Genomic DNA, 25,649 nt, shown 5'->3' on the forward strand with positions numbered 1-25,649 from the left:
GGGGGTGAGAGGGAGGGGGGGGATCGCAAATCTCGCAGCAGATGCCAAAACGTCGGAGCCGAAACGAACGAGGACGAAACATACTGTACACATAAGAAGAAGAGAGAAAGATTTTGAGGGAGGGGCGTGAGTTGAAGAAAAACGAGAGAAATAATCGAGGCAATGACGCAAGTGCTTGATGCTTGACGGGCGACGACGACGAGCCCGTGATCTGTTTGAGCCCATCACCCGTCACTGTCACGATGTCGCATTGTAGCAACCCCCATCCATCTTGTTTCCCTCCACTAGACATCTTTTATCTGGAGATAAGCTTCCCGTGGAGCTAGAGCCAGCATCTGTAGCAACAGGACAAAGGCAAGCCCCAAGGGCGGAGAGGCGTCGCGGGAGGGCATGTTCTAGGTATATCATGTCAAGGCGCCGAAGCGGCCCGTATTGAGCCCTCACTTGAGAAGAAAAGAAGCGTTGATACTGTACTTGCAGCTCAAAAGATCCAATTGGATGGGCGCCTCACCTCGCCATGTTTGAGCGAGATGGCGCGCGTCTTGTGCGACAGGATCTACGCGCTTCTTTCTCTTCTCTTTCTCTTCTCTTTCTCTTCTCTCCATTCTCCCCTCCCCCCTCCAGAATGCGATTTGGGGTGCGGGATAATCGCTGAAATACAGGTACACTAGGCCTGGGAACTAGCAGCAAGTGTGATGGAACGGCAGGGCCCAGATGTGGACACTAGTTGGGGTTTGATGGGGAGCAGGGGTGGCGGCTCTTCTTTTGTCGGGTTTTGCTGCTTGGTCGCTTCCTGAGAGAGCCGCTCGGCTGCTGATCAATCAAAGAGCTCCCCCTTCCCCTTCGGAGTTTGGGAGTGTGCAATACACCAAGTATTGCGAATAACAAAATTGTCCAAAGCAATCCGGCAAGCAAGGGAAACAGCCAAGCCCAACAAGGGCTCAATGCAATGGGAGAAGCAGATCCGGTCAGGCCGGATCGTCCCCCTTTGTAGGATTGCACGCATTGGCCATTTCCTTGCGAGCCGTCTCCCTTGTTTTCTGGAGTTTGCTATCAAATCAACTTCGAAATCAGTAGCAAAGCCCCCGAGCCAAGCGAAGCTGATCTGAGCTGTCAAGCGAGTGCGAGTGAGACTGACGAGAGACGATGACGACGGCTGATGGAGGGGGGGAGGGAATCATCATGGCTGAGCGATCCGAGAAAAGCCAATCCGATTCAGTCCAGCTTGGTCCGATCGAAACCCAATTGACAGCCAGCTGTAGATGGAGAGTCAGTTGGATTATTCTTGTCAAGCCTCTTTACCGAGAGCAATATCTTACCCTTGCTGCACTGGTTTGCTCCGGCCGAGAGGAGAGTCGACTCCAGGAAACTCCATTAACTCCATTAATCACTTATTTCTCTTTTCCGTCATCTGTCGAGACACACGCGCGGATGAGACGACTTGTTTAATGCCACCCCCCCTCCATTCTCGGTGATGGATCCTCCCTTGTCTCTTTTTTTTCCCCCACACTCACCAGACCCCAACTAGAGTGGTCGAACCGCCCGCCACAAGCGGGCTTGGGAGGCATCCGCTGGGATGACGTTGACGTACGTCTTGTCTCTGGGTCAGGTCAGGTCTATTTTCACATGGCGCGGGAGTCGAGAAATCGGATTTGAATCGATTGACGGATGGGTTGATGGGATTGACTGGATTTGGATTGCCAGGGCGGGAAAGGAAGAGGGATCGCCGCGTTTGGGCATTCCAGCCGCCTCGGGCTGGGATTCCTAGAAGAGAAAAAGAATGAGAGTTAGCTCCCAGCCCTAAGAAAAGAACAAAAAGAAAGGAAAAAGAAGACAAATCACCAAGGCAGCAGAGTGCCAATTCGCCTGCTCCCAATTGATGCCTACGGGCATGACGTATGTCAGATAAATAGGACTCGAGTAGACCAGGAATAGAAGAATGAATAATAATAGAGCACTTCATACTGCACTGGAATCAATTTAGGAAACGTTAGCTTATCGATAGAACGGCTGCCTTGGAGCGCCAGAAACTCGTGGGATTTGCCGCCTAGGCCAGGTCAAGGCAAGCCAAATCCCCCCCAATCGAACATGCATCCCATTTGCTTCGGCTCCCCTTTTTAGTTGCCTTTTTCTTTTTCCCTTTCCCATCGTCAGCCCCATCCTTGTGACTCACTCTCGTGCTTGAGCAGGCGGAGCAAGGCACCAGGCGGGTTAGTGTCTCTTGCGTTTGGTTGGCTTGTGTCAATGTATCATGCACGCAGTTTATGCTTCTCAGATCCAGATTCTCCTCCTCTTTTTTTTTCAATCAGTCTACACCCCCCACCCTGGTCTTGTTTGTTTTCTGGTCACTGTGTGTCTCTCTCAGTCCTGTCTGTGCCTCGCTTTCCCCCTCCTTCCCCCCCCTCAGTTTGCGAGTCAAGTTGTGGTCGAATTGGTGGATTGATTGGCAAAGCTGACGTTGATTTCTCTTCCTCCAGCAAGTGCGGCCGAGCGAATTCTATCGCATATCGCATTCCAAGATGAGACAAGAAAATGGGGTGTTTATATATATTCGATACTGGTTGTAGGCCTACATGCTCGCTGTGATGGAGGGCAGAGCTCAGGTGGACAGAGTCACGCGAGGGACGGGGTGGATGCCGAGGCGTGAGCCATTGGCCAATGGATTGCGCCTGCGTGCCGCCGAGCTTGGCTACTGGCCAATTGATCCAGGAGCTGCTTTGTGCTGCCACTCCTGTCCTTCAGCTTCCCTAGGCAGATACCGAGCGTGCCTCCGATAGGATAATGGCGATGGACGTGGGAAGAGCGAGGTCTGCAGCTTTCTTGCCTGTGCGTTTGGCAACAAGGCTCCAGCGATTATGGGGAGGCTATGTAGGAAGACGAGTTGCAGGGACACCGAGTGCTGACGAGGATACGATGGGAATTGGCCGATTTGATTCGCCTGGCTGATTGCTTTCTGACAGGCATTGCATTGCGCAGCCGGTGAAGGCACGCAGCAGCAGCAGCAGCAGAGGCCTCTCGCAGACTGACGGCGAAGAGAACAAACAACAGGACGAGCAAATGCAGATGCAATGCAACCCGAAACACGGTACGTGCGCCGTCTTTGACCAGTAGATCCGTGCCAACGAGTCATGGTGTCTGTTTTGGCTTTTGATCTTCTAATCCCTTCTTTCGCTGTTCAGCTTCGCTTGCTGTACAGTGCTGTGCTGTTCACAGTATGTATGACTGACTCCCGCCGACACTAACAAAGAAATCACGCCAGCCAGTCGTTTGCTCACCAAGCTAAGCCTCACCTCGCCCGTTCAAAAGGTCATACCAAGACGAGTGCCAGCGAGCAGCATGTGAGATGCGAGCAGAGAGCACAGCGTACAGAAACCAATGTCCACGTCCACGCTAATACACACAACGGCAGCAATGACTGTTTCAAACGACATGCCTCTTGCGATTGGGCTGCCCGGCTAGTCGCTGCCCAGAATAGGTAGTCCGGCTCGTTGGGCATCAGGCACCAAAACTTGACCGAGAGGGGGTCCCGACCAGGGGTTTTGGCTCTTGTTGGTCAAGTTTTTGGCTTCTTTTGTCTGCGGTTTGTCACGGTCAGAGAGTCAGTCTCGAGTCCGTCCGTCCAGCTAACGAGGGGGAGCCCTGCCATTTGGGAATCCTTGCGCAGGACTGGCCTTTCTTGCCGGTGCTGATTGATGCCTTTTTGCTAGCAGGTATTTGATTTGATTTATTTCAATTTATCTATTTCTGATATTTGATTTCTTTTCCGGGCCTTGCCACGGACACACCCCCCTTTCCACCACCATGGCCGCATTCCGTCAAGTCAATCAATACATCAATTCATCAAACAGCCTAGTCGAGGCAAGCCAGCCAGTCAGTCACCCCACCGGCCTGCCCACCAGTTCATCATCACCAGAGGCGCTGCAAGTAGGGACAGTAGTGCACGCAGAAGAGCTGAGCTGAGCGAGGCCAGCGGCTGATTGCGCCACTGCCGCCAGCGATGTCGTTCTACAGTTTCTACTGCTGGTGCTTTGCGTCTGCTTTGCAACTATTCGCTTGATTGCGAGCGAAGCAATTGCGAGAGTAATTGCAGCTTTCTTGTCCCTGCTGCCATCTTCACGTTCTCTTCATGTTCTCTTCCGTCAACTCCTCGCGGCCAATTAACCGAAACAGGCCCCAAACCGTCCCCCCCTCTTCTGCCTCCGTTCCTAAAATCCTACCAGCCGGGTCCAGATCGACCGAAAATGAATATTGGTGCAACACTTCTTCCTTGTACGCCCAAGAAAAAAAAGGCCCTTATCGATGAGGGGTGATAAACCCAATTGCCCCTCCTTTCTTGCTGGTACTTTTTTTATCGCTTGCTATCGCCCGTAATCGCCAAAAGTTGCCCCTCTATCGGCGTTTAGTCTATTATCAATCAGGCCCCATCACCAAGTTCGTTCTTTCTAATTGTTAGTCAACCGGCGGGCTTGCAAGTTCGGTTTCTTTCTTTCTTTCTTTCTTTCTTTTTCTTTTTCTTTCGACATTGGGCAGCATTGCTAGTGCAATTGATTTTTTTCTCTAGGGGCATGGACATGAATTTGCAGACCCGAATTCAAGTTTGATTTCTCTGCCACCGCTTCAAACACGGACAGATTGCTATAGGGCGACTTACACACTGACCTGGATCAGTTTGCAGGGCTTTACTGAAAGCTTGTAGAACCGCAGAGCGCGGGCAAGAATTTCCGTCCATTGTAGCTTTACCAGTCATTCATCAGGCGATTATGATACAATCTGTTCATGACGACGGGGCAACGCTTTCTCGGCACTACTCTGTACTGTACATGGTAGTTCTCTTTTACTTGGGTTTCTTCTCTGATTTCTCTTCTCGCGACGCTCTAGCCGCCGGCCATATGACAACCACACCCACTAAAACAGGGCGAATGAGAGACAAAAAGTCCATCTCCAGAGATGCTCCCACGCCATGTGATTTCTGCGCGAAATCATGTTGCGCATGTCGTCAATTGACCCTCTTTCTCTCCGCTCTTAGCTTCATTTGACTATTTTCTTTACGTCTTTGGCAGCTCGTTCCCCTGTATATTGAGTTGAAAAAAAAAAAAAAGATTTGCAGAAACGTTAGGGCTGGTTTGGTTTTGCGCCTCTCTTGCGGTGAAGCTTCCGGAGGAGGCGCTATAAGGGTCCCTCTCTCACCACTAACAGCCGCCGAGCACAACGCCTAGTTTTAATTGATTGCAGCTGTAAGTCCTTTTTGGTAAAAAGGGAAGAAGAAGAAGCGCCAATTGCCGCCTTCATTTTCTTCAAGTTTCTAGTGCAAACGCCATTCGCAATTGGCGACTGTAGAGTAACCGTGATTTCAACTTTTGCATGCTGATCGCAAATGTCGTACAACGATTGATTCCCTCTGTACAGCATCTAGATCAATTCAAGGGAAAAAAAGCCACTATCCTTCCTGGATTCCGTCAAGCCCAGAAGAGGGGGGGGGGGGGTAGGCGGAAAATCAAATCAACCCTCAGCCCACCCCTTTGGCCTTGTCCGGTGTGCCTGATGACCGCCTGAAGGCCGCACATGACTGGGTCCCGAGTGAGATGGAGAGGGGAGTGGGCGTAGCAACAAAGCTCAAGTGCGTGCGTGAAGAGAATGAAACTCTCCGTGCAGAAGAAAGAAGCTGCCATTTTGATGTTGTTTGAGGTCCCGAGATACCTTTTCTGGAGGGTGGATGGCGGCATGCATGCAAGTACTGGTGACCTGCTTCCATCTTCTGTCGATTGCTCGCAGTACTTTGATTGTAGCATCATACAAACATTGGGCTTTTTTGCTTCTTCATCTGCGTCTGCCTCATTGACAGGCAGCCAGTGTTACACGATCGAAAACATGACGCGTCTTGACTGCCCAACGCCAGCCAGTCGATAGGCATCAATTCGCTTCCAATTGGGCCAATTCCCAATTGCCTCGCTGCTAAGCCTTACCACAGAATTCATTCGCCTCTAGACTCCCGGGCAATGAAGTCACCGGGACGCCTCCAAAGACGGGATTCGGGCCATGGCCAGCCGTACATGCTACACGCGCGGCCCTGCAGGACGCCACCCAGAGTCAGGGTACTCCATACATTAGTCGATGCCACTAAAGAATCCCCGGCCGTGGAACCCATGTCTGCATTTTCTCTCGTCCGTCGATGATGCAACTTGATTCCCTTTTGCATTTGGGGGCGTAACTTTTTATAGCAAGCCCAACCACGTTGTTGCAAGGCCCTTTTTATGCAGTCACGTACATACATGCACTTACACATGTGCAGTAATGGGCACAACGGAGATCGCGGCGGTTCCCGGGTGGTACCTCGCAGAAGAGCGAAAAGACGCAGGTCCTTTTTTTTTTACCCTTTTCCTTTTATTTTAGTCTGTCAATATCAATTGATCATTAGGTAGCTATTGTCTTCCCACCGCTACTTGGGAGCATGAGCATGAATAGAAAACGTCATGACGGATTGATGTGAAGCGAGAGTGAGGGAAAATGGCGGTCATCTCTCTGATACGAAGGGCTCCATGTTTCAGCATTCCCGCAAGACTCATCCATACAGATGAAAATAGGTACAATGATTGATTGTTTGTCTACCCACACGCCCCGTTTCTCTTTCGCTCCCCCCCTGTTCTGGCATCACTGCCTCCTTCTTCCTCCGTATCATAAAAAAAGAAAAAAAAAAAAAACGATACAGGAAGAAACATGGTGTGTAGCCTGACCGCAGCGCGTCCTCCCAATCACGGCCCGCCTATTTGTTGAGCCGCTGCCTGTGTCGCTTTTGCGTGTAGATTCTGCGCTGATGCGTCGATACCTATCCCGCTGCTGAGGAGAAACACGGGTACGTGAGTGCGTATATGTGTGCGTATGTACGTATACGTGTAGGTTCACACAAGTGGAATAATGGCGCTATCCGCGGATCAAAAACGGTGAAGATACTTTGAGGCAACTAGCAGCAGCGCCACCAAAGCACAAGACTCAGCTTGCGCGAAGGCAGCAAATATGAAGCCTACAGTCTACAGTACAGCACCTAATGTACTCACAAGCAACAGCACAAGCAACAGACAGGCAGCGTTCTCTTGTCTGATACCGCTATCTCATATCCACACACCCTTCTCTTCCTGGCTAGTCAGTCGAGCTCAGCCAGAAACCCAGTCAGTCACAGGCACTACTCCATCAGGACTAGCATCGCCAAAGTCCCCAAAGCTATTCCTCAGCAAATCCGCCATCCCATGCCGCTTATACACCCACCCCCCCTCGATGTTCCCGCTCGCTCTTCTGCTAACTGCTAATGCTGCTCTAAGCTCCTTCCCCTGCGGGGGGGCGTGGGCGCTTCTGTGGTGCCTGCATCTGCATCAGGGTCTCGCCGGCCGCCACATCACGGCTTTTTAATACCAGGACGCTTCCTCCTCGTCGGGTATCAACAGTGATTCACTGCTTCTCTCGCTTCTCCAAGGAGGCAGAAGCACCGAGTGATTTTGGACCTTTTGGCCGTTTGTCTACTTCCCATTTGACTTGTGGCTTCTGGCTGAATCGCCCACTGGGTCCCGTGCAAACAAGCCAAAGTCTACTTCTTCCACGGAGCAAAGTTCATGAGCAAGAGATAACCATAACGTCGCAAAGTGAAAAAAACCGCCGCCAAAGAATCATCGCCCCAGGAATCGGACCGCCAGGTTTTTTCTTTTTCATTCTTCTATAACTACTGCCTCCCTTGTCTCTGGACGCAACTCAAACACAAACCAAACACAATCCGCAAGCCCGCCGAAGATTTCGTCTTCAGCTTCGCCTCACCTTGTAAACCCTCCTAGCCACCGAGTCTGTACCTGCAGCTTCTGCCGGGGACAGATCCAGTTGATCGTTGCTCTTGCACAGTCAATCTTGCCAATTGCATCGTCCGCAACGCTCAATTTATCCAGGACCAGAGCAATCGGGAGCCTTTTGCCGATCCCTTTGGCGAACATCACCACCCTTCTTCCTTCCTCATCCAACGGATCTTTCCAATTCCTTGAGTGAGGGCCTGGATTATCGTTTGACGAAGCGAAGCCTGCCACAAAAGGTGAATTCTATCCCCAGCGCCACAGCACGCATTGCTTGAATGGAACCTGCCTGTTCCATTCATCCACCCATTCATCTATTGTGTTCAACTCAATTCGCCTTCCCAATCTTTACTAACTTGCCGTCGCCAGAGTGACAGCAGATATAAGCCCAAAGAGTCTCTCACAACCTGGCTTCTCTTCTTCCTCTTCTTTCTCCTTTGCTCACCACCACCATCAATCACCACCATCACCAATCAACTACACATTCCATCTCCACACTAGCTGTCAGAGGCGGACTTTGCACAAACCACAAAGCCAAGCTCGACGCTTCTATCTCCGGCTCGCAACGCTAAATTCCGAAAGGGCTGTGTGAACTGATTTGACATCAAATCCAAATCTGTTCCAGCCGACCCACTGTGTTGCCTGCGTCGATACGGCCTTTGCCACCGGCCCAAACCACGTCAGACGGGTCATCGCCATCTAGGAATGGCTGACAAACCCGCCGCAAGCCACGCACGTTTCCGCGCCGCCCAGCAAGCTTCCACTCACTTCGACAAGATCCTCAACGCATCAGCTGCCGCGTCTCAGAAGTCGGTTGCTTCTGATTCTCTGCATCGTCACCCATCTCTCTCTTCTCATTCACAATCTCAGTCGCAGCCCAGAGTTCAACTCTCCACCCTGGCCCCTTCTCCTATTCACGCCTTGTTCAATAATAACCGCCAATCGGCCATTGAATCTCGCACAATGGCCGCCAATTTCCCCCACAGCGACTCGGCCGCTGTCGCCCAGCCAGCAACAAAGGCTGCCCCGGTGCCCAAGGCCAGCAACCGGCTGGACATTAGCAATCTCATGTCCCCCCCCTGAGAACCTGCTCGAGACTTTTAACCAGGTCAAGGCCCGTCGTCAGGATTCAAAGACGCTCAATGAAATGACTTCGGTCCTCGCCACCATGTCGGCAAACAGCGGCCGCGCTGCCTCGGTGTCTGACAAGCTGCCGCTGCCCATGTCGCCGCCCATCTCGCCTTACACCAAGTATGCCTCCAGCAATGCCAGCAACGCCGACAACACTCCAAGCACGCCGCAGAGCTCGACCATCCAGGATCCCGTTCTGTACCCAATTGATGAGGCGTCGCCATCGGGCCTGCCTCAGCCGCCATTGTTTGCACCTGTCGAGGATGAAGACACTCACATGCAAATCGTCGATGACCATGTCCGAGCCCTCAAGTCCACCGCCAACATCTTCACCGTTGTCCCGCCTCCACGCCGTGAGGACTACAACCTGATGATCTCCATCAAGTCGCAGGTCTTGAAGAACTTCAACAGCAACCCCAGAGCGTGGCTGAAAAACGAGCGAGCCTATCTCAAGGCCGATCGCGATGCCGCCATTGGAGCTCGTCGTCTGCCTGCTATCCAGCCGGCCAAGCCAATTGCAGCCAAGCCAGCCCGATCTCAGCGCGCTGATCGAGTCCTTGATCGAGTCACCAGCCGGGTCTCCAAGCCACAGGCTCCGCGACCAATTCGCTCCAGCGGTGTTCCCAACCCTGCTGCAACTGCTGCTTCCAGCGCTTTGGTTTCGACCCTTGCTGTTGCTCGATCTACTGCTGGCCGCCGCCGTCCTAGTGCTACGCCGGAGCCATCTCGCCGCATCGTTGCTCCCAGCCGCGAGGACAAGAACTTCCAGATGCTCCAGGACTTCTGCCCGCCTCTTGCTTCTCTTTCGGATCGTGCTGCGTCCCAGCTCAAGCCAGAGTGGAAGGGCCAGCCCATCGACCTCAGCAACGACCCCAACCGCAAGCTGCTGCACCCTGCCGAGCTCAATCTTGCCAGCGGCCTTCGTCTGGACTGTGCCACGTACCTCACCAGCAAGCGACGCATGTTTATGCGACGTCTCGAGCGCTTCCAGAACGGCAAGGAGTTCCGCAAGACTGATGCCCAGCAGGCCTGCAAGATCGACGTCAACAAGGCTTCCAGACTCTGGACTGTCTTCCACAATGCTGGCTGGCTCGAGCCTCACTGGATGGTCCCATTCAAGGACGTCAAGATCGAATCCACCACCCGCTGAGTCTCTTATTGCTTAGCCGCCTGACTCTCGTCCTCCTCCTACTCATCCAAATCTCATGTCCCTGTTAACGCCAATTATTCCGCTCTTATTTTCGCTACATGACTTTTTTACGACGTCTATCGAAATGAATTCAATGGAACGAACGGTTCAACTGCTTTAGTTAGAGCTACGACTGCTTACAATCTCGTACTCGCGCGTTTTCTTCTTCTTTTTCTTTTTTTAATTTCCTTCCCCCAATTACCTCTTTCTACTGTTTCCTTATCGCTCAAAATCGTTTGCTCTGGCAGCTCTGTATATTTGTCGGCCGTGCGAATTCCTCGTCCTAGACGATGAATTTGCAGGTCGTCGTATACAAACGCAGCCCATGCACATTTGAAGCTACTACTCTTTTTCCACTCCCATCAACCTTTTGATGTTTTCCTTTACTTTACACGATACAAATGGTATCTTACTGGATTAGGGAATTGGTTTTGCATTGTTTTTAGCACGAGGATAGTACACATACACCAAGCATTTGGGGGATTTTTTTCCATGATACCCAGTGGGCGAATGCGCCAGCCTGTTGGCGCCGCCCCATACACGATTTCCTTTGTCGTTTGAGTATTTATCTCTTGATTCACTAGGTATGGGAGGCTACTGCTTGTTTATTTAACCCGATTTTTTTATTTCCTTGAACCTTTCTCTCCAGAAATTCCCTCTACCCCTTTGATACGACAATGAGTTTGGTTTTTTCTTATTTTTGTTTGTTTTTTTAGCCTCGCTTAGGGACATGGATTTAGGATGAGATCAGGGACGAGAGTCCTATGCATACGTGCACGGCGTTGAATATCTTTTCTCCCCACTTTGAATCTTTTTTTTTCTTTGTTTCCTGCATTCAACTATACCACTCTCGGTGTGCGGAAGATTGGAAGACGATGGGGATTGCCTAGATGGTAAAACCCGTGGACGAGCACAGCCGAATCGATTTAGCTGGAGGGACGGAGGGAGGCATACATTTGCTGTTTTTTTACAGGGCTTCTTCTTTTCTTGCGAGGCAGGCTACGACACGATCGACTGCCTCCCCCGACTTTATGCAAGGCTCTGTTGAAGGTTTCATGGCGAAACTAAACACGGTACGAGATGCTTTTTTTGCTATGGAGATCATTTAGCTATGGTCTGCATGCAGCATTGCTAGTACTTGTTTCACAGGGTGGTTGGAATCATAATAGTCTTAGGGTTATGTTTATCGGTGCGAATCAAGACAATCAGTATCAATTGCAAATCAGAACGACCATGTGACTTGTAATACGCAATCTCCATCATCCTCCCACACCGTAGTATCAGACAGTAAGCGGCTTCAAGACTCTTGCCGCCTTGGGAGTGGCTCTCAGCCCTACCAGACAATACGATCCGATCTTGCCAGATCTGAATCGCAATCTCCAGACCTGCAGCGGGATCTCAACGGGTCCTGCAAGATGAAGAGGGGCGCATCTAGTAGTACTAGCATCCAAGGTTTAAAAAAAGAAACACAAGGTCAAGGTTTCATCTCGGGGGCGGGTGAGAAAAAAAAATTCATCGCTCTTACTTGTACAATCTTAAATCTCGCAGGCCGTGTGTGTGTGTATCGGGCTGCAGCAAGATTGGACAAGGATTGGGGGTCTAAGACGAGTTCTGAGTGGACAGAAGGACGGCATATTTATTTTTTAAAAAAAATATTTTGCTTAGTTTTTTTTTTTTTTTTTTTATATTTTTGGCATGGTATGGTGGAGATGACGAGAAAGAGACCAGCACCAGAGGCGTATAATCCCGCGTTTGTACTAGGTCTAGGGGACGGGCCGAGGATGGAGACGGACAAAGAAACAAAAAAAAAAAAACTTTTTCGAGGCTAGTTTGATGGAACAGATTGGGATCGATCTGTCTATCGGTTGATAAGTTAGATTGGCGTTTTTTGAGACGGGATCGTTGGGTGTAGCGGTTCAAATGTATCGATAATCTGTAAACTATCGCACTATTTCGATACTAGCAAATGTAATGTACCGTACCTATGGATCTACCTAGTAATGTCCTCGTCCATCAGAAATCAAATAATACCACCGCCTCCCCTTCAAACCTTTTCCCCTTTCGATCATCCATTAACATAATCCATCTAGGCTAATTGGCAGATGGAAAATAAACGAAAAACGTAATCTTCTAGCCGTGCCTGACTATATACCTTGTAAAGCAATATTGGTACAATACGAAGTTGATTAAAACGACAATATGCATCCCGTCTTGGAACATCCATCCATACCCCTCTTTATCGTACACGCTCAAATGGCTTTTTTTCTAACGAACTTCGATATGTTGAACCGCAGCGAGCCACTTCTTCTCATCAGCCCTATAAGAAGAACACTGGTTAGCCAAGAGAATACGTAGATGTAACCAAGGATTAGTGAATACTTACTTGTCAAACTTGAGGAGCTTGCCCAAGACGGGCACCAGCTGCGCCCTCAGTCTGTTGTCCTTTTGCTCCAGGAACTGCAGCAGAATCGTCTTGAGGTACAGCACTTCAGACAGTTCGCCGCTGACAGACGAGGTGCGAGTCGAATCTATCGACGTGCGAGACGTCGTGCCGCTCGTTGGTGTGGCCGTGGCCGTGGCCTTGGCCTGGATCGCCTTGAGCTCCTTGGACATCTTATCGTACATGAGCTGCAGCGATTCGTAGTCCTTGCGCAGGGACGTCTTGAGCCTCTCCCCGTCTCGGACCTGCTGCTCAGAGGCGTCCAAGGCAGACCGCAGCGACGAGATTGTGGTTCGCAAATCTGCAGCCTCCGTCTCGCTTCTGCTCTCGACTGATTCAAGCTCCTGGTTGCGGCGGCGCAGGGTCCGCTCGCGCTGCTCGACTCCCTCACGCTCGCTGCGAAGGTCCTTAACCTCCCCTTCGAGTTCTCGCACTCGAGACTTGAGCTCTCCGACTGCCTTTGCGTTCTTGCGCATCGTGGTGCTGGACTCGTCCTCGAGGCGCTCCCGCTCGGCAATTGCCGCCTCCATTCGGTTGCGCATGTCCCGGATCTTGGTCTCGGCCTGCTGGTCCACGTCTGCAAGGAGCCGCCGCATTGTCTCGCCCTCTCTGGTGCGCTCCTGCAACAGATGCTGCACCTCGCCAAGCTCCTCTTCCAGGGATCGTGCCTGGGACTGCGACTCCTTGAGCTGCACCGTCATCTCCGACACCTGGTCGCGCATGCTGCTCAGCAGGCCCTGGGCCGTGGTATACTGCTTGGCCTTGAACTCAGTCTCCTCCTGGGCCGCCGCCTTCTCGCGCTTCAGCTTGTGCACCTGGTCCTCGAGATCCGTCACCCGCGGTCTAAGCTTGGAGATCTCCTCTTGGACCTTGTGCAGCTCGCGCTCCACCTTCTCCGACTTGGCACTCAGCTCAATCTTCTCGGCATCGGCCTTTCTAAGGTCTCGCCCTGACACGCGCTGGGAATTCTCCAGCTGGGTTTTTGCTTCAGTCTCTGCTGCCAGCTTGTCCTTGAGAGTCTTGGTCTCCGAGACGTGGTCGGCCGCCTCTTGTCGAGAAGTGGCCAGATTCCGCTCCAGTTCCTTTGCCTTCTTCTCCAAATCCTTGAATTCTTTGACCTTGGCCGCAAGCTCCTCTTTGGCCTTCTTGAGCTCAGCAGAGTCCTGGCGTAAGCTCTTAACCTCAGGCTGCAACTTCTGCATAACTTCGCGCAATTCAGTCACCTCCTTAAAGCGGCTTTGCGCCAGCTGCTGCGACGCCTCAAGATCAGAACTGACAGTACCAAACTTCTCCTTCAAATCTTGATAGTCCTTGATGAGAGTTTTCAGCTCCTCTTGCGCCTGCGAGCTGGCGTTGGCTATGGAGCCCATGGCAGCAACTTGCTTCTCCAAAGCGGTAATCTCTGTCGTCAACTTCTTCTTCTCCTCTTGGAACTCCTTGATGCGTTGCCTATCTTCGACGTGATCTTGGCCAATGTTGATCAGGTTTTCCTGCAGAGTTTCAATCTCCTCGCGAAGATCCTCCTCAGTCTTACGCTGTTTGGATAGTCGATCAATCTCTTTGTCTTTGACCTCAATTTCCTGGTTCAGCAGGGCGATTTGAGCCTCCAAGGCAGCAGTATCTTGGCCTTGGGCATCTGTGGCAGCTTCAGGAGCGTCAGAAGCTGGAGGAGCGGAGGTGGCAGGAGTGGTAGGAGTGGCAGGAGTCTTAGTCGGCGTGTCATCTTCAGTCTCGTCTGCAGCTACAGAGGGAGTAGCGGAGCGGGTAGTGGAGGGAGCGGGACTAGCAGCTCTGCCACCGCGGCCCTTCTTCTTCTTGTTTTTCTTCTTGTTTTTGCCGGTGCGCGTCGTCGACCGCCTAGCTTTAGATGGAACTTCCAGCGAGCCGGAAGCTTGCGGCGGATCCTCCACAGAATCAGAAGCTTGTGGCGGATCCTCCACAGAATCAGAAGCTTGTGGTGGTTCCTCCAGAGAATCAGAAGCTTGCGGTGGTTTCTCCACAGAATCAGAAGCCTGTGGTGGAGGAGGTCCTGGGGGTGGTGGAGGCGCGGGGGGGTGCATTGTCTTGAGCCTCAACCAAATCGGCGAGCTTATCAACCGTGGCTTGGAGATCTTCCTTGTCCTTCTTCAACGAGTCAATTCTTATTTTGAGCTCGTCAATCACGGCAGTAGAAATCGTCTTGGCCGCATCTGCTTTGCTAAGTTGATTGGCCATGTCAGTGGCTTGGGCCTGCAGCTCCTTGTAGGCGCTGTCTCCATTGGCAAGTCTGTCGACCAAGCTGGCCATTTCACCGCTTCGGGCATATAGTTGATTCTGGAGTTCATCGTTTGCTTCACAGGCTTTGCTAAACCTGGTCATGTCTTCGGTGTAATGCTCCATGCTCTTCATCAAGTCTAGTTTCTCTTCGCGAGCAGTGGAGAGCTGCTGGTTCAGGGTTTCCACCTCAGCTTTGAGCGTCTCAATCTGTTCATCTTGCTTGGCAGAAGAGTCATCCTGCTTCGAGCTGTCAACCTCGGCTTCAGGTGCTTCAGCTTGCTCTTCTTTCTTGACGTCGGAGAGCTCTTGCTTCAGGTTTTCCACTTCAGTTTTGAGAGACTCGGCTTTAAGAGACTCGGCTTCTTTGTCTTGCTTGGCAGTAGAGAGCTCTTCTTTCAGGCCATCCACTTCAGCTTTGAGCGTCTCAATCTGTTCATCTTGCTTGGCAGAAGAGGCGTCCTGCTTGGAGCTGTCAACCTCAGCTTTAGGTGCTTCAGCTTGCTCTTCCTTCTTGACGTTGGAGAGCTCTTGCTTCAGGCTATCCACTTCAGCCTTGAGCGTTTCGATTTCTTCCGTCTTGTTGGAAATTTCAGCTTGGAGCTTGGGGACCTCGTCATCATAGGAAAAGAAATCTCCATCATCTCCTCCAGATTTCTCGTTGTCACCCTTGGTTGGCTTTTCAGCTTTGAGTGTATCAACTTCGGCCTGGAGCTTCTTAATCTTCTCCTCGTGCTCCGCGTTCTTCTTCTTGAGCTCTTCTTTCTCGACAGAGATTTGCTTATGTTCCTCCATTATCATGCTTTCCTTGAGTTTCAGCTGGTTGAGATACTCGATCAAAGACTCTGGGTCGCCAATAGTGGCCAGAGGTGTATTCTCGCGCAGCGCTTTCTCGAAAGGCTCGATGGCAGTAGCACGACGATGAGCAACGCGGTAGGATCGTAAAAGTTCTAGAACATGGCGCTGTTAGCTCTCCCCCTCTTTGTGAATATCTGTCGTTCAAAAATCAAAGACCACGTACCAGGATAAGTGGCTTCAAGCTTCTCCAGCTTGCGAAGCTTCTGCTTGAGCTCCAGACTCAGCACCGGCTTGGTCGTATGGGCAGCTCCTTCGCCCTTGCCATCGCCACCAGAGTTTGATTTTTGTGCAGCCTCAGCGTGGCCAGTAGATTCTCCGTTCGGCGTGTCCTTCTCAGGAGGCACAGGCGGCTTGGGAGTTCCTGCTCGACTAGGCTCGTCGCCATCGTCGATGACAAAAGCTGCCTCGAAAAAGGCAGGATCAGGATTTATGGCAGAGCCTCCAGCGTCAGAGTCTGGGTTCTTGGAACGAGACCGTCTGCCTGCGCCGCCTTCGTTTGTTCGCGATGTCGACGAGGCAGATCTGGACATGGGGGCGCTCGCCTCGAACGCCTTCTGCTGGCGGGCTTGCTCCTCCGCGATGGTGCGGTCGATGGCTCCTTTGATTCGCTGCAATTGGGCAAGTCACAGCCAGTTAGCGAGATATGCTCTTCTGCGGCTGCTTCTCTCCCTTTTGAGGGTGCACACGAGCTGAGGAAGCCACTTACCTGGAACATCGTTGCGTTGGGGCCACCTTGCCAGATGATGGTGAAGCTAAAAAGCGTAAATCGTCGAGGCTTCGTATCAAGGCAAGGCACAAGGCTGGAGTGGGATGGGAAAGTGACATCCAGTTCAGCCTAGCTGCATTGGGCAATTTTTGGGACTGGCGCTGAACTACAGCGGCTAGACCACTGGAAATATAGCGGAGGGTCACTAAATTATAGTGCGATGAATCACTGTAGTCTAGCACTCTTACACTTAGCGCTGCCCTACAGAAGCCTTGACAATAAGTAGGCGTCCTATCTTTCCCCGATAGTGGGCAAGAGCAACGCACCTCAACAAATGAGCTTCTCATCTCTCCATCACATCTGCTTGCAAGAAGAAAAACAATTGCTTATTCCAGCTCATTTCCTTCAAGCTTTTCCAATATTCTCTCTTTTTCCTTGAATCTCAAGCCATCCAATTCTCTCCCCTACTGCCATACCAAACTCAACTACTCGTGCGAAGCCTCCAGCAAACTTCAAATCCAATATTTCTGGTGAGTATTACGTTCTCCTCTCCTGGCGACGTTTATTTTGTTCTCGTCTCATGTCATCATAGTCATCTTCAACGGCACCGGTGTAGTTTAGATTCGCCACGCGGATTCGGCCGAGGACCTCTTCCACAACACCCATGGTGGATTCACAAAGGGGTCGGCCGCAAGACCCAAACGAGGCCTGTATCAGATATATCGTCACTACCTCTCCATTCCGCAAAGGAGGCATCAACCTAGCTGCTACATCCGATCGATATAGTAGCCGTTTCTTGGACTCCTTTTCCAGGGCCGAGCCCTAACCCTCTGCTACATGGGAGGTTCTTTTGGAGTATTTCAATTGTAGGTATTATGTGTTGATGTTGAAGATCTATCTATTTTCTCAGTGATTCTGACTGCATCTTGGTTAGTTTGTTTCTTAAAAGATGTCAAGATGCCGCTTGTATTCGCTCCCTGACCCGATAGCTGGTGGTGGTAAGTTGATTCCATTTTCTTCAATCTCGCATGTTGCTGATCATGAGACTAGCCTTTGGCTTTCTCGCACGAGAGGCATGTATGTCGGACTGAACAATTGCTCAGCCAGGATACCACAAATACTTGCCTGCAATACTGGATCGATCAAAAGCCCTCGAAGGCGAGGCATGGGGGAGAGTTTGGAGCAGCATTCATTTTCAGGGCTAGTATAATAGGTGGCTAGTAAGTCCTTGTCTCTTCTGTCTTATTCCTCGATCCTGGGTGTACGAATTGCTGACAGGGTATTATTCAGCTCCTCTCGAACTCGACTACTATCTGGTCTATACGGCGACTCATGGGTGGCAGCAAGGAAAAGGTTGTAGCAGTAGAGCGCACGCTCTTCGGGGCTTGGAAGGACAGGAGGAGACGACGGTGTTGTCATCCTGAGAGATCTGGTTGGATATTCCGTCTTGTTGCAACGACTGTTTGAACTTGAAGGGGGCTGAGCCGAATAGAGGGCGAGCCGCAAGGCCGGTGTCATTCCGGTGGCTACCATGGGATAAAGCCGGAAAACAATTGGTGGCGAAGGCTGAGGATGCCGCATCTTGGGAGTTTCTCCAGGCCAAGAACTTCACCTGCTCGATGACTCTTACATACAACAATGAGCAGTAAGGAAATTAATTTTAAGCAAAGGGACTTTGGGTTTGTTAGGTCTGTTTTCACTGTGGGGTTGGTAATTCAGTATCAAGAGATAGCAGTCAAGTCAGAATACGGAATTGGTCTTCCTAATCACTTCTATTGCTTCGCTGTGTAATTTCTATCGTGGGTTGCAATACACTTTGCCCACTTTGTAGTCATGTCCATCTCTGGTAGTTCACTAGATTATAGTGGATATATGTGCTATTGTTGTTGGTTTATCGCTATATTATAGAGCAGATAGCTTGAGATTACAGTGAGCTGGAATTGACTAAACTTTGCCGTTCATTCTTAGGTGTTACATTGATCAATTTGATTTTCTACAATCAACGGTACAGGCCACCGATCAAACGGCGATCAATTTCATCAAAGACAGTCCCAACGCAGATCGGGATTGATGCTTGTTAGCTTCAGCGCCATAATCGAACCAGACTCCCCCACACGGGCCGACCCGCTGTGACAGCCTGCCAAATGCTACCCTGGATGTTGCAAACATTCCGAAGTAGCTCTGCTGAATCTTTGTTCTCCATCGACGATCGATGGCTATAATGGCATATATTGGCTGATAATTGCTCTTCGTGTACGGCTTGCTTTGCTTGTAATTCGCTGGCGGCTGCGTGTTTTCGGTGCAGGCTACAGTTCTAATCGATAACTCGGCGGCTTAGGAGCGAATGATTGTGACATTTCCTCCCACAACACAAGCATCGACTTTCACATTGCCCAAGTCCGAAAATCAACAATCAATAAATCGAAGTCTAGCATCGGATAAACACCAAGTGCTGCCAGTTTGATCAACCAGCAGTCCGCAAGAGGCCCAGAGTTGCTAAAAACCCTGCCTAAGCCAATTCGCGAACGAAGCCAGGAGATGGAGAAGAGCCTCTTCTATAGATACTGTTGTAAGGTATCGTCTAATGCGCCTCTGGAATGGATTTTTCAGATCAGTCGTTCTGGTATTGTGTGAATCTATTCCTTTTCTTGCAATCATGCCATCTTATAGATGACAATATGCTAATTCAAACTGATTTGGGCAGATTGTCTCCCCACGCTCAAACACCAACATTCCACACGAAATTAGCCGTTTATCGAATCGATATGGAACAATGATGGTTTCTTTCTCTTCGACCCCTGCCCGTCTATCGCTGTTCCATAAGCAACATTTTCTACAAATATCCACCACCTCCCCCTGTCTTGCCAGCCGGTCAACCATTTCGAATCTAGCACGACAATGGTTTCTGCTGCCTTGGCATATCCAGAGAGCATCGGAAATACGACCCTGTGGGTTTGCGCCAGCTTCCGAAATATCCGACACAAGATTCCTGCGAGAATTCGGACCTGTTTTTCAAATCTGGGTACTTCCGCTGACACGGCAACGGGCCTTGGCGAGACAGAGTGCTCCCTACGCTCTGCCTCTGGCTCTAATAGGCTCCAATAAACTTTTCTCTGGACATTCAAGCATGCTACTACGGTGCCGATTTATTTTCTGCCGGCTTGAGGCACAGTGTGGCGATGGAGCTGAGGCTAGCAAACAAATCTCTCTGCTGTGCTGGCTGGGTAAGCCACGCCGAAATCCGAACAATTCTTGAATCTGCTCTACCTGGAATAGAATATGATATATCGCATAATCAATCAAAAGAAAAGCAGTGGGCGCTTTCTTCTTTGAAGCTTATTGAACTCACAACGAGAGTCAGCAGGACATTACGGCATGATGCTTGTTTGCCTGCCGGTTCGATCCTACAAGGGTTTTGCTCGTAGCCGGGCAATCTATTGATTTAATCTTGCATTAGTGCTGCAAGGCTGGAAGGGCTAATCCGAAGACGCCATGAGAACGTTTGTCAAATAGACAAAGAAATTACCTCTCGTTGATACTACAGCCCATAGTGGAACAGAGTACAGGCATACTGATTTCTCTGGAGGGAGTCTGCAAGTAGATTACTGACTCACCGTGCAGTAGTACCCTGAGTCATGAGCAACATTACGGCACATCACATTTTCAAGTGGATATCATGATTCAACCGAGACCAGCCAAGACACAAGATGACCAGAGCCACGAGAGCACAGGGAGCTTTCTCTCCAGACCGGTGAGGGGCACCGTGATGTCAACGGAACGCCTCTGCAGAGCAATTTAAGCTGACAGCAAAGCGAGACACTCAGTCAGGCCAATCGAATCGGTCAACGCAAAAATCACATTACTGATACAGGGATCACCAGCCTCAGCGGAAGCAGGTGGATCATGGTTGGTCGCCGAGCAGGCTCACCGGTCGACTTGCAGGACGGTCTGCTTAAGCGACTGCTACATGGACATGGATAGAGAGCAAACAAGACACCGATTTGATCAGATGCCTCCGAGGAGGGCTTGTCTGGCTAATTTGGCTTGTGATACTGCTTGGGCTGAACTGGGAGAGACGCGTAATGGATGTGTTTGGCATCGCGTTCGCTCGATACCCTTTTTTGAGGGGGGCCTCCGTTATTACACGTACGGCGCAGAGGAAGAGAGAACGAAGAGGCATGCAGGAGGGACTTTGTGAGTGCATTGCATGCTACTTGATATGCTGTTCGAGCATGAGAGGACAGACAGCGCAAATCCTTGATGCAGAGGAGCCTGAAAATTCCCCCAAGGTTGGGCATCTATCCGGGCAGCACGTTCGGAACAGTTCGGGTGTCAATAGACAAACTGGGGAAATCCCAGACCAGGAGAGAGTCAGCTGGTCCAGACTTTTTCACCGGCTGCCTTGCGTGGGTGGGATGTCGTACAAACTGACCGCAAAAGAGAGTGGCTTGATGTACAAAGGCAGGGAGAGAGGGTACATTCTGTCTGACCGAGAACGGAGAGGAGAAACAGGCGGCATCAAAGCCAATGATAACCAGCAGGCCAGGGTCCTTGGTGTTTCGAATTCTGACGATGTTTGTGTTTGTCCTCGTCAGCAGGTTGGGGAGTTCAAGGGATATGCGGGCAGCCGTTGAGCTTGGACGGTGCTTTCCCAAGACGGACAAGATACAAGACGCTTTTGTTCTGTTTCTTATTATATCCAGCGTCTCTACGGCTGATACGGACCTAGTTCAGGTACATCGAGATCTGGCGATTGGCTGATTGGGTACATGAGGTTGCAGCTGAGAGGCATACAGTGTAAACACAGTACATGGTGTGCTTGAGGGAGTCATATCCGCACCGTGTGTCGCTCCTCCCAGCAACCGCCGTCGCATCCTGGCCCCGCTTTTATGCGCCTGCCGTCCCACGGAACTGGGGTATCGTATCCGAAGTTGGACCTGTCCAATCAGAGGATTCAAAACTACGGGGCTCTGAGACAAGGTGCCACCTACCCGAGACTTTGCTTTTTCAGTTGCGTACTTTGTACTCCATTCATTGGGCTGTATACGCCATGTGCCGTGTTACTTTTGATTACCTGTAGTTGTACTACTATCAGGAAGCATCTTCGGCGTCGGGCACGTTCTTCGGATGCATTACCTTAGTAGAGACGCATAGGTAGGGGCAGTATTGGCAGCAGGATCATGACCACCTTGGGAGTCAAATGCTACAGCGCAGCTCAAATGTCACTGCAATTTATACTTACATCCCGGCCTGGTTTAAATGCCCTCCCAGGCCTTTCTTGGCAGGTATCCGTAAGCCGGGAAACTCGACATCTCTCTGCTTATATATATATTACCCAGTAGACTAGGTACTAGTAGTATATAATTACCCGAGTATTCGCTCATCTATATAAGCAACATGCAAGAAAGGGCACTCATTTCTGGACGCTGTTTCAAACCCCCAAGACATCGATGACTGCCCAGCAAGCCCATTGCCCAATCTCCCACCCTTTGGGCAAATACGCACATAATACTAGTCCTCGCAAACAACGTCTCCCACGCGGACACCCCCCTCTTTCAGACGCGGCTAGGACCTGCTGTGTCTCCCTACCTATCCAGGTATCAATGCACGATGGCAGCGAATGATATAGGCTCAACGGCCTGGGGATACCGTCTAGCTTGGCGCTGAGGCTGAAGTGTTTGTAGGTAAGGTATGCAGCTGCAGCCAGCCACTTGTTGACCGACAGCCTTGTCCCAGTTTATTGCTTTTTTTTTTCTTTTCTTTTTTAATTTCCAATACCGACGTTCTTACTCATGGGCACTCAGCTTTTTGTGAGAGAGGGGCATCTCTGTCTTTCCTTGCGTTCGTCCTGTTACTAGTATTTTCTGCCGCTTCTCCCACCTGTTTCTTTTCTCTGGTTTCTTCCTTCTCCTCCGTTATTGTATGCTGTTATTATAGAAATCAATCCTCTATATTACAAGCGTTGCTGCATTCGATTTCGTTCCTCTTATCCAACGCTTTCGGACTCGGACCATTGTCATCATGGAAGTGGACAAGACCAAACCCGGGCTACTCGACATGCCCAACGAGATCCTCATCCAGATTGGGACTCTGCTCGTTCGCGCTGGAGACATTGCAGCTCTCGCAAGGGCCTGCCAACGCCTCAACAGGCTACTCGGCGACTACTTGTACCGGGACAACGAAAAGAACGGCAAAGGCTCTTGCCTGATGTGGGCTGCCAACCTAGACAAGATTGAGACATTCCAAAGGGCCATTCGAGCTGGCGTCCGTCTCCAAGACCACGGCTATCTCGTTTTTGTCGTCTCGTGCAGTGGAAGCAGCCGAGTGGCCGAGGTGGTGTTGGCGTCTCCTGGGGCCGATGTAATGGCTGAAGACACAGACGGATGGACGCCCATGACTCTTGCGGCCAGCTACGGGCACCCGCACATTGTCCAGCAGTTGGTGGAACACGGCGCCGACATCTCGTCGCTCACCAGGGGCGGCTGGTCGCCGGTGAACCTGGCCTGTTGCCATGGAAGATTTGGTGTCGCAAAGCTCCTGTTGGACGGCTACGGGGCTTCAATGGAGTGCGAAAGCGAGACTGGCTGGTCGGCACTGCGATCTGCCGCTGCCTATGGTCACACAGAGATACTCAACTACCTCCTCGGAAGGGGGGCCGATATCAAAGTCAGGAACAACGTTGGCTGGACTTGTCTGCACTCGGCGGCCGACGAGGGACACACGAGCGCGGTTCAGGCTCTCCTCGATCATGGGGCGAACCCGGAAGATACTGCGTATCAGGGGTGGACTGCCCTGACTCTCGCTGCCGACAAGGGCCATCACGACACGGTCGAGCTCCTGCTCGAGAGGGGGGTTGACGTTGAGCAGTCGTGCACCAACCAGTGGACTGCTCTTTGCATGGCTGCCGACCATGGTGATCTCTACATAATCAAGCTTTTGCTTGACCATGGGGCGAACATTGCGGTGAGGGCAGCAGGTGGACTGTTTCCGCTCTCTCTGGCTGCAACAAATGGCCATTATCCTGCTGCCAATCTCTTGATACACTATGGGGCTGATATCCACATGACCACCAACGCAGGCTGGACTCCTCTCATGATGGCCTCGGATAGTGGGCATGCCGAAGTTGCAAAGCTCTTGATCGACAAGGGCGCCGATATAGAAGCCAGGAGCGAGACCGGATGGACAGCTCTTGTCTGTGCCGCCGACGGCCGCCATTTATACGCCTGCAAGGTCCTCCTGGGCCATGGCGCCAATCTCATGGCCACGACTCATGCCGGATGGACTCCGAGCATCAGAGCAGCCCATTCTGGGGGGCTTCGGCTTTTGAACCTCTTTCTGCAGGTCCATGGGCTTGACATGGATCATCTCGACAACTGTGGCCGCTCGCCATTCTTCCACGCCGCCATGCGAGGGCATGTGGGCATCATCAAGAAGCTTCTCCCAATGACGCAGATGGCCAACCACAGAGACCGTTATGGGACAACGCCAATCTTTGCCGCTGCCAGAAACGGCCACCGCCGCGTAGTAGAGCTTTTGATCGAAGCGGGCTTGGCAAACTTTGAAGAAAGGGATTTCCTAGGCGCCACGCTCTTTGCCTCGGCCCAGAGATCGAAGAAGAAGCAGTTTGTCAAGTTCCTCAAGCGATATGCGCAGCAGGCGGGAATCCCAATCTGGCTGGGCGATCCTGCGGGCCAGCGCACGCGGTACAAGTACGACTATTCGGCATGCCAATGTGGCATCTGCGGCCGATCCAGCGTGCATGAGGAGCAGGCGTATGTCTGCGATACGTGCGCCGGCGGGCTCATAATCTGTGCGGAATGCATCAGCCTGGGCCAGATGTGCGAAGATGGCACGCATGTGTGGAGAGCGCACAAGTGTTGTTGGAACCACCACTTTGGGACGGTGCCCGAGTATCGAGCTGCGAATACGAATATGGAAGCTGATGGTGATGGTGATGGTGATGTTGATGAGGCCGTTGGAGTTGATGATGGTAATGGTACAGCTAATAATGCTGCTGGTGGCGAGAATGGATTTGGTGACTTTGATATTAGCGAGGATATCTACGATGCTGATGTCGATGGGAATGATGTCGATGGGAATGATGTTGATGGGGATGATGTTGATGGGGATGATATGGTTGCCGATGTTGGCAATGTCTGATGCTAGTGCTTATGCTAGTAGTGACGGTGATGGTGACGAACACTTGTTTTCGGCTCACCTCGACGAGGTTGAAATCAATTGAGATACGCGGGATATGGAATACGGGATATGGAATACGGGATATACGGAATACAGGGAATACACGAGATATGGGATATGGGATGCGGGGAATCACAAAGATATTGAACTTGGGACTATGGGCGATATATACAAGCTGGACAGAATGCCTTGTCACGATCAATTCCTGTATCCAGAACCAACAGATCTGGCATTAGAAAGAATTGGAGCTTTACTGGCTAGGAAGACCTAGAAGAATTGATCTAGCAGTATAATGTCTTCATCTACTTGTACTTGTCCACCATTTGCTCTCAGTTTACAAGATACATTCGCCCTCAGTGACATGCCAGATCGTGCATTGCACCAGCCAAAAATACGTATGGATTATGCAAGATCTATTCTGACGCAGTCATGGTCCCTGATTTTTTTTTTTAGCGTTGAGGGTGGGCAGAGATGCCGATCGGCCAACGGGCGGTGCCTGGCATGGGGAGTTGATTGAAACAAGGATGGCGTTTCAAGGGTTGTAGTTTGTACAAGCAATATCGCCGGCAGAATGCGGATATGTGACTTGGATGGACGGCAAGATTCAAAGAGCGCAGCGTTTGCTTGATGCCATCTCGCTGCGCACAGGTCGCAAATGCTCACAACTTGACATGGACACAAGATCTAATGTAATTCTCAGGCATGAACATGTCTGAAATTCGAGATCCTTGCTGCTGCCTTGGTACCCAAATCTGATGCTGATGCTGATGCCAACAAACAGACACGGCAATTCCTGGCCACAACTCCCGGCTTCTGGTGTCGCTTTTCTGCAGGTGCGCGATGCAGCCGCTGTGGCGCAGCCTCACCCAACCGCTAACCCACAGCGCCTCGGTCCCCTATAACCGCCCCAAAGCAATTGCCGTTTGCTACAGGCAAAAAGGCCCGTCCTACAGGGGCAAGGGCAGCTCCCAGCTTGTCAGTTCAGTTCAATTTACCCCTCCCCACCCCCGGCCACCTGCCCAATGAAGTCACCACAAGCTCATGCCC

The 25,649-nt window shown here is 51.2% G+C and overlaps 8 protein-coding genes across 8 annotated transcripts; 6 read left to right on the forward strand and 2 right to left on the reverse strand.

Moving 5' to 3' along the window:
- Nucleotides 1-1,146: 1,146 nt before the first annotated feature.
- On the forward strand, nucleotides 1,147-1,449 carry TrAtP1_002242 (uncharacterized protein; the record flags this gene model as incomplete). Its single annotated transcript, XM_066111370.1, has 1 exon — nucleotides 1,147-1,449. The coding sequence occupies one exon, from the start codon at nucleotides 1,147-1,149 to the stop codon at nucleotides 1,447-1,449; it is 303 nt and encodes a 100-aa protein (XP_065967444.1).
- Nucleotides 1,450-2,781: 1,332 nt separating this feature from the next.
- On the forward strand, nucleotides 2,782-3,342 carry TrAtP1_002243 (uncharacterized protein; the record flags this gene model as incomplete). The annotated part of the gene is made up of 4 exons (XM_066111371.1): nucleotides 2,782-2,807; nucleotides 2,961-3,085; nucleotides 3,180-3,212; nucleotides 3,260-3,342. 4 exons carry the CDS (start codon nucleotides 2,782-2,784, stop codon nucleotides 3,340-3,342), a joined length of 267 nt encoding a protein of 88 aa, XP_065967445.1.
- Nucleotides 3,343-3,801: 459 nt separating this feature from the next.
- TrAtP1_002244 (uncharacterized protein) lies at nucleotides 3,802-8,327 on the forward strand (the record flags this gene model as incomplete). The annotated part of the gene is made up of 3 exons (XM_066111372.1): nucleotides 3,802-3,924; nucleotides 5,556-5,621; nucleotides 8,196-8,327. 3 exons carry the CDS (start codon nucleotides 3,802-3,804, stop codon nucleotides 8,325-8,327), a joined length of 321 nt encoding a protein of 106 aa, XP_065967446.1.
- Nucleotides 8,328-8,531: 204 nt separating this feature from the next.
- Nucleotides 8,532-8,909, forward strand: TrAtP1_002245 (uncharacterized protein; the record flags this gene model as incomplete). The annotated part of the gene is made up of 1 exon (XM_066111373.1): nucleotides 8,532-8,909. The coding sequence occupies one exon, from the start codon at nucleotides 8,532-8,534 to the stop codon at nucleotides 8,907-8,909; it is 378 nt and encodes a 125-aa protein (XP_065967447.1).
- A 64-nt stretch (nucleotides 8,910-8,973) lies between these two features.
- TrAtP1_002246 (uncharacterized protein) lies at nucleotides 8,974-10,107 on the forward strand (the record flags this gene model as incomplete). The annotated part of the gene is made up of 1 exon (XM_066111374.1): nucleotides 8,974-10,107. One exon carries the CDS (start codon nucleotides 8,974-8,976, stop codon nucleotides 10,105-10,107), a length of 1,134 nt encoding a protein of 377 aa, XP_065967448.1.
- Nucleotides 10,108-12,055: 1,948 nt separating this feature from the next.
- Nucleotides 12,056-16,437, reverse strand: TrAtP1_002247 (uncharacterized protein). The gene is made up of 4 exons (XM_066111375.1): nucleotides 16,404-16,437; nucleotides 15,861-16,305; nucleotides 12,530-15,789; nucleotides 12,056-12,463 (listed from the first exon to the last, which is right to left on the reverse strand). The coding sequence occupies exons 3-4, from the start codon at nucleotides 14,644-14,646 to the stop codon at nucleotides 12,412-12,414; spliced, it is 2,169 nt and encodes a 722-aa protein (XP_065967449.1). The 5' UTR covers nucleotides 14,647-15,789; nucleotides 15,861-16,305; nucleotides 16,404-16,437; the 3' UTR covers nucleotides 12,056-12,411.
- Nucleotides 16,438-17,645: 1,208 nt separating this feature from the next.
- Nucleotides 17,646-17,984, reverse strand: TrAtP1_002248 (uncharacterized protein; the record flags this gene model as incomplete). Its single annotated transcript, XM_066111376.1, has 1 exon — nucleotides 17,646-17,984. The coding sequence occupies one exon, from the start codon at nucleotides 17,982-17,984 to the stop codon at nucleotides 17,646-17,648; it is 339 nt and encodes a 112-aa protein (XP_065967450.1).
- Nucleotides 17,985-22,169: 4,185 nt separating this feature from the next.
- Nucleotides 22,170-24,563, forward strand: TrAtP1_002249 (uncharacterized protein; the record flags this gene model as incomplete). The annotated part of the gene is made up of 1 exon (XM_066111377.1): nucleotides 22,170-24,563. Exon 1 carries the CDS (start codon nucleotides 22,425-22,427, stop codon nucleotides 24,561-24,563), a length of 2,139 nt encoding a protein of 712 aa, XP_065967451.1. The 5' UTR covers nucleotides 22,170-22,424.
- Between the last annotated feature and the right edge of the window lie 1,086 nt (nucleotides 24,564-25,649).

The sequence above is a fragment of the Trichoderma atroviride genome, chromosome 1, assembly GCF_020647795.1.
Source record: "Trichoderma atroviride chromosome 1, complete sequence".
NCBI classification, from domain to species: Eukaryota; Fungi; Ascomycota; class Sordariomycetes; order Hypocreales; family Hypocreaceae; genus Trichoderma; species Trichoderma atroviride.

Coding starts and splice junctions, on each gene's coding strand:
- TrAtP1_002247 (XM_066111375.1), bottom strand. CDS start 14,646: ATGCACCCCCCCGCGCCTCCACCACCCCCAGGACCTCCTCCACCACAG. Junction 12,464..12,529: donor AAGCTCCTCAAGTTTGACAA/GTAAGTATTCAC, acceptor TTCTTCTTATAG/GGCTGATGAGAAGAAGTGGC.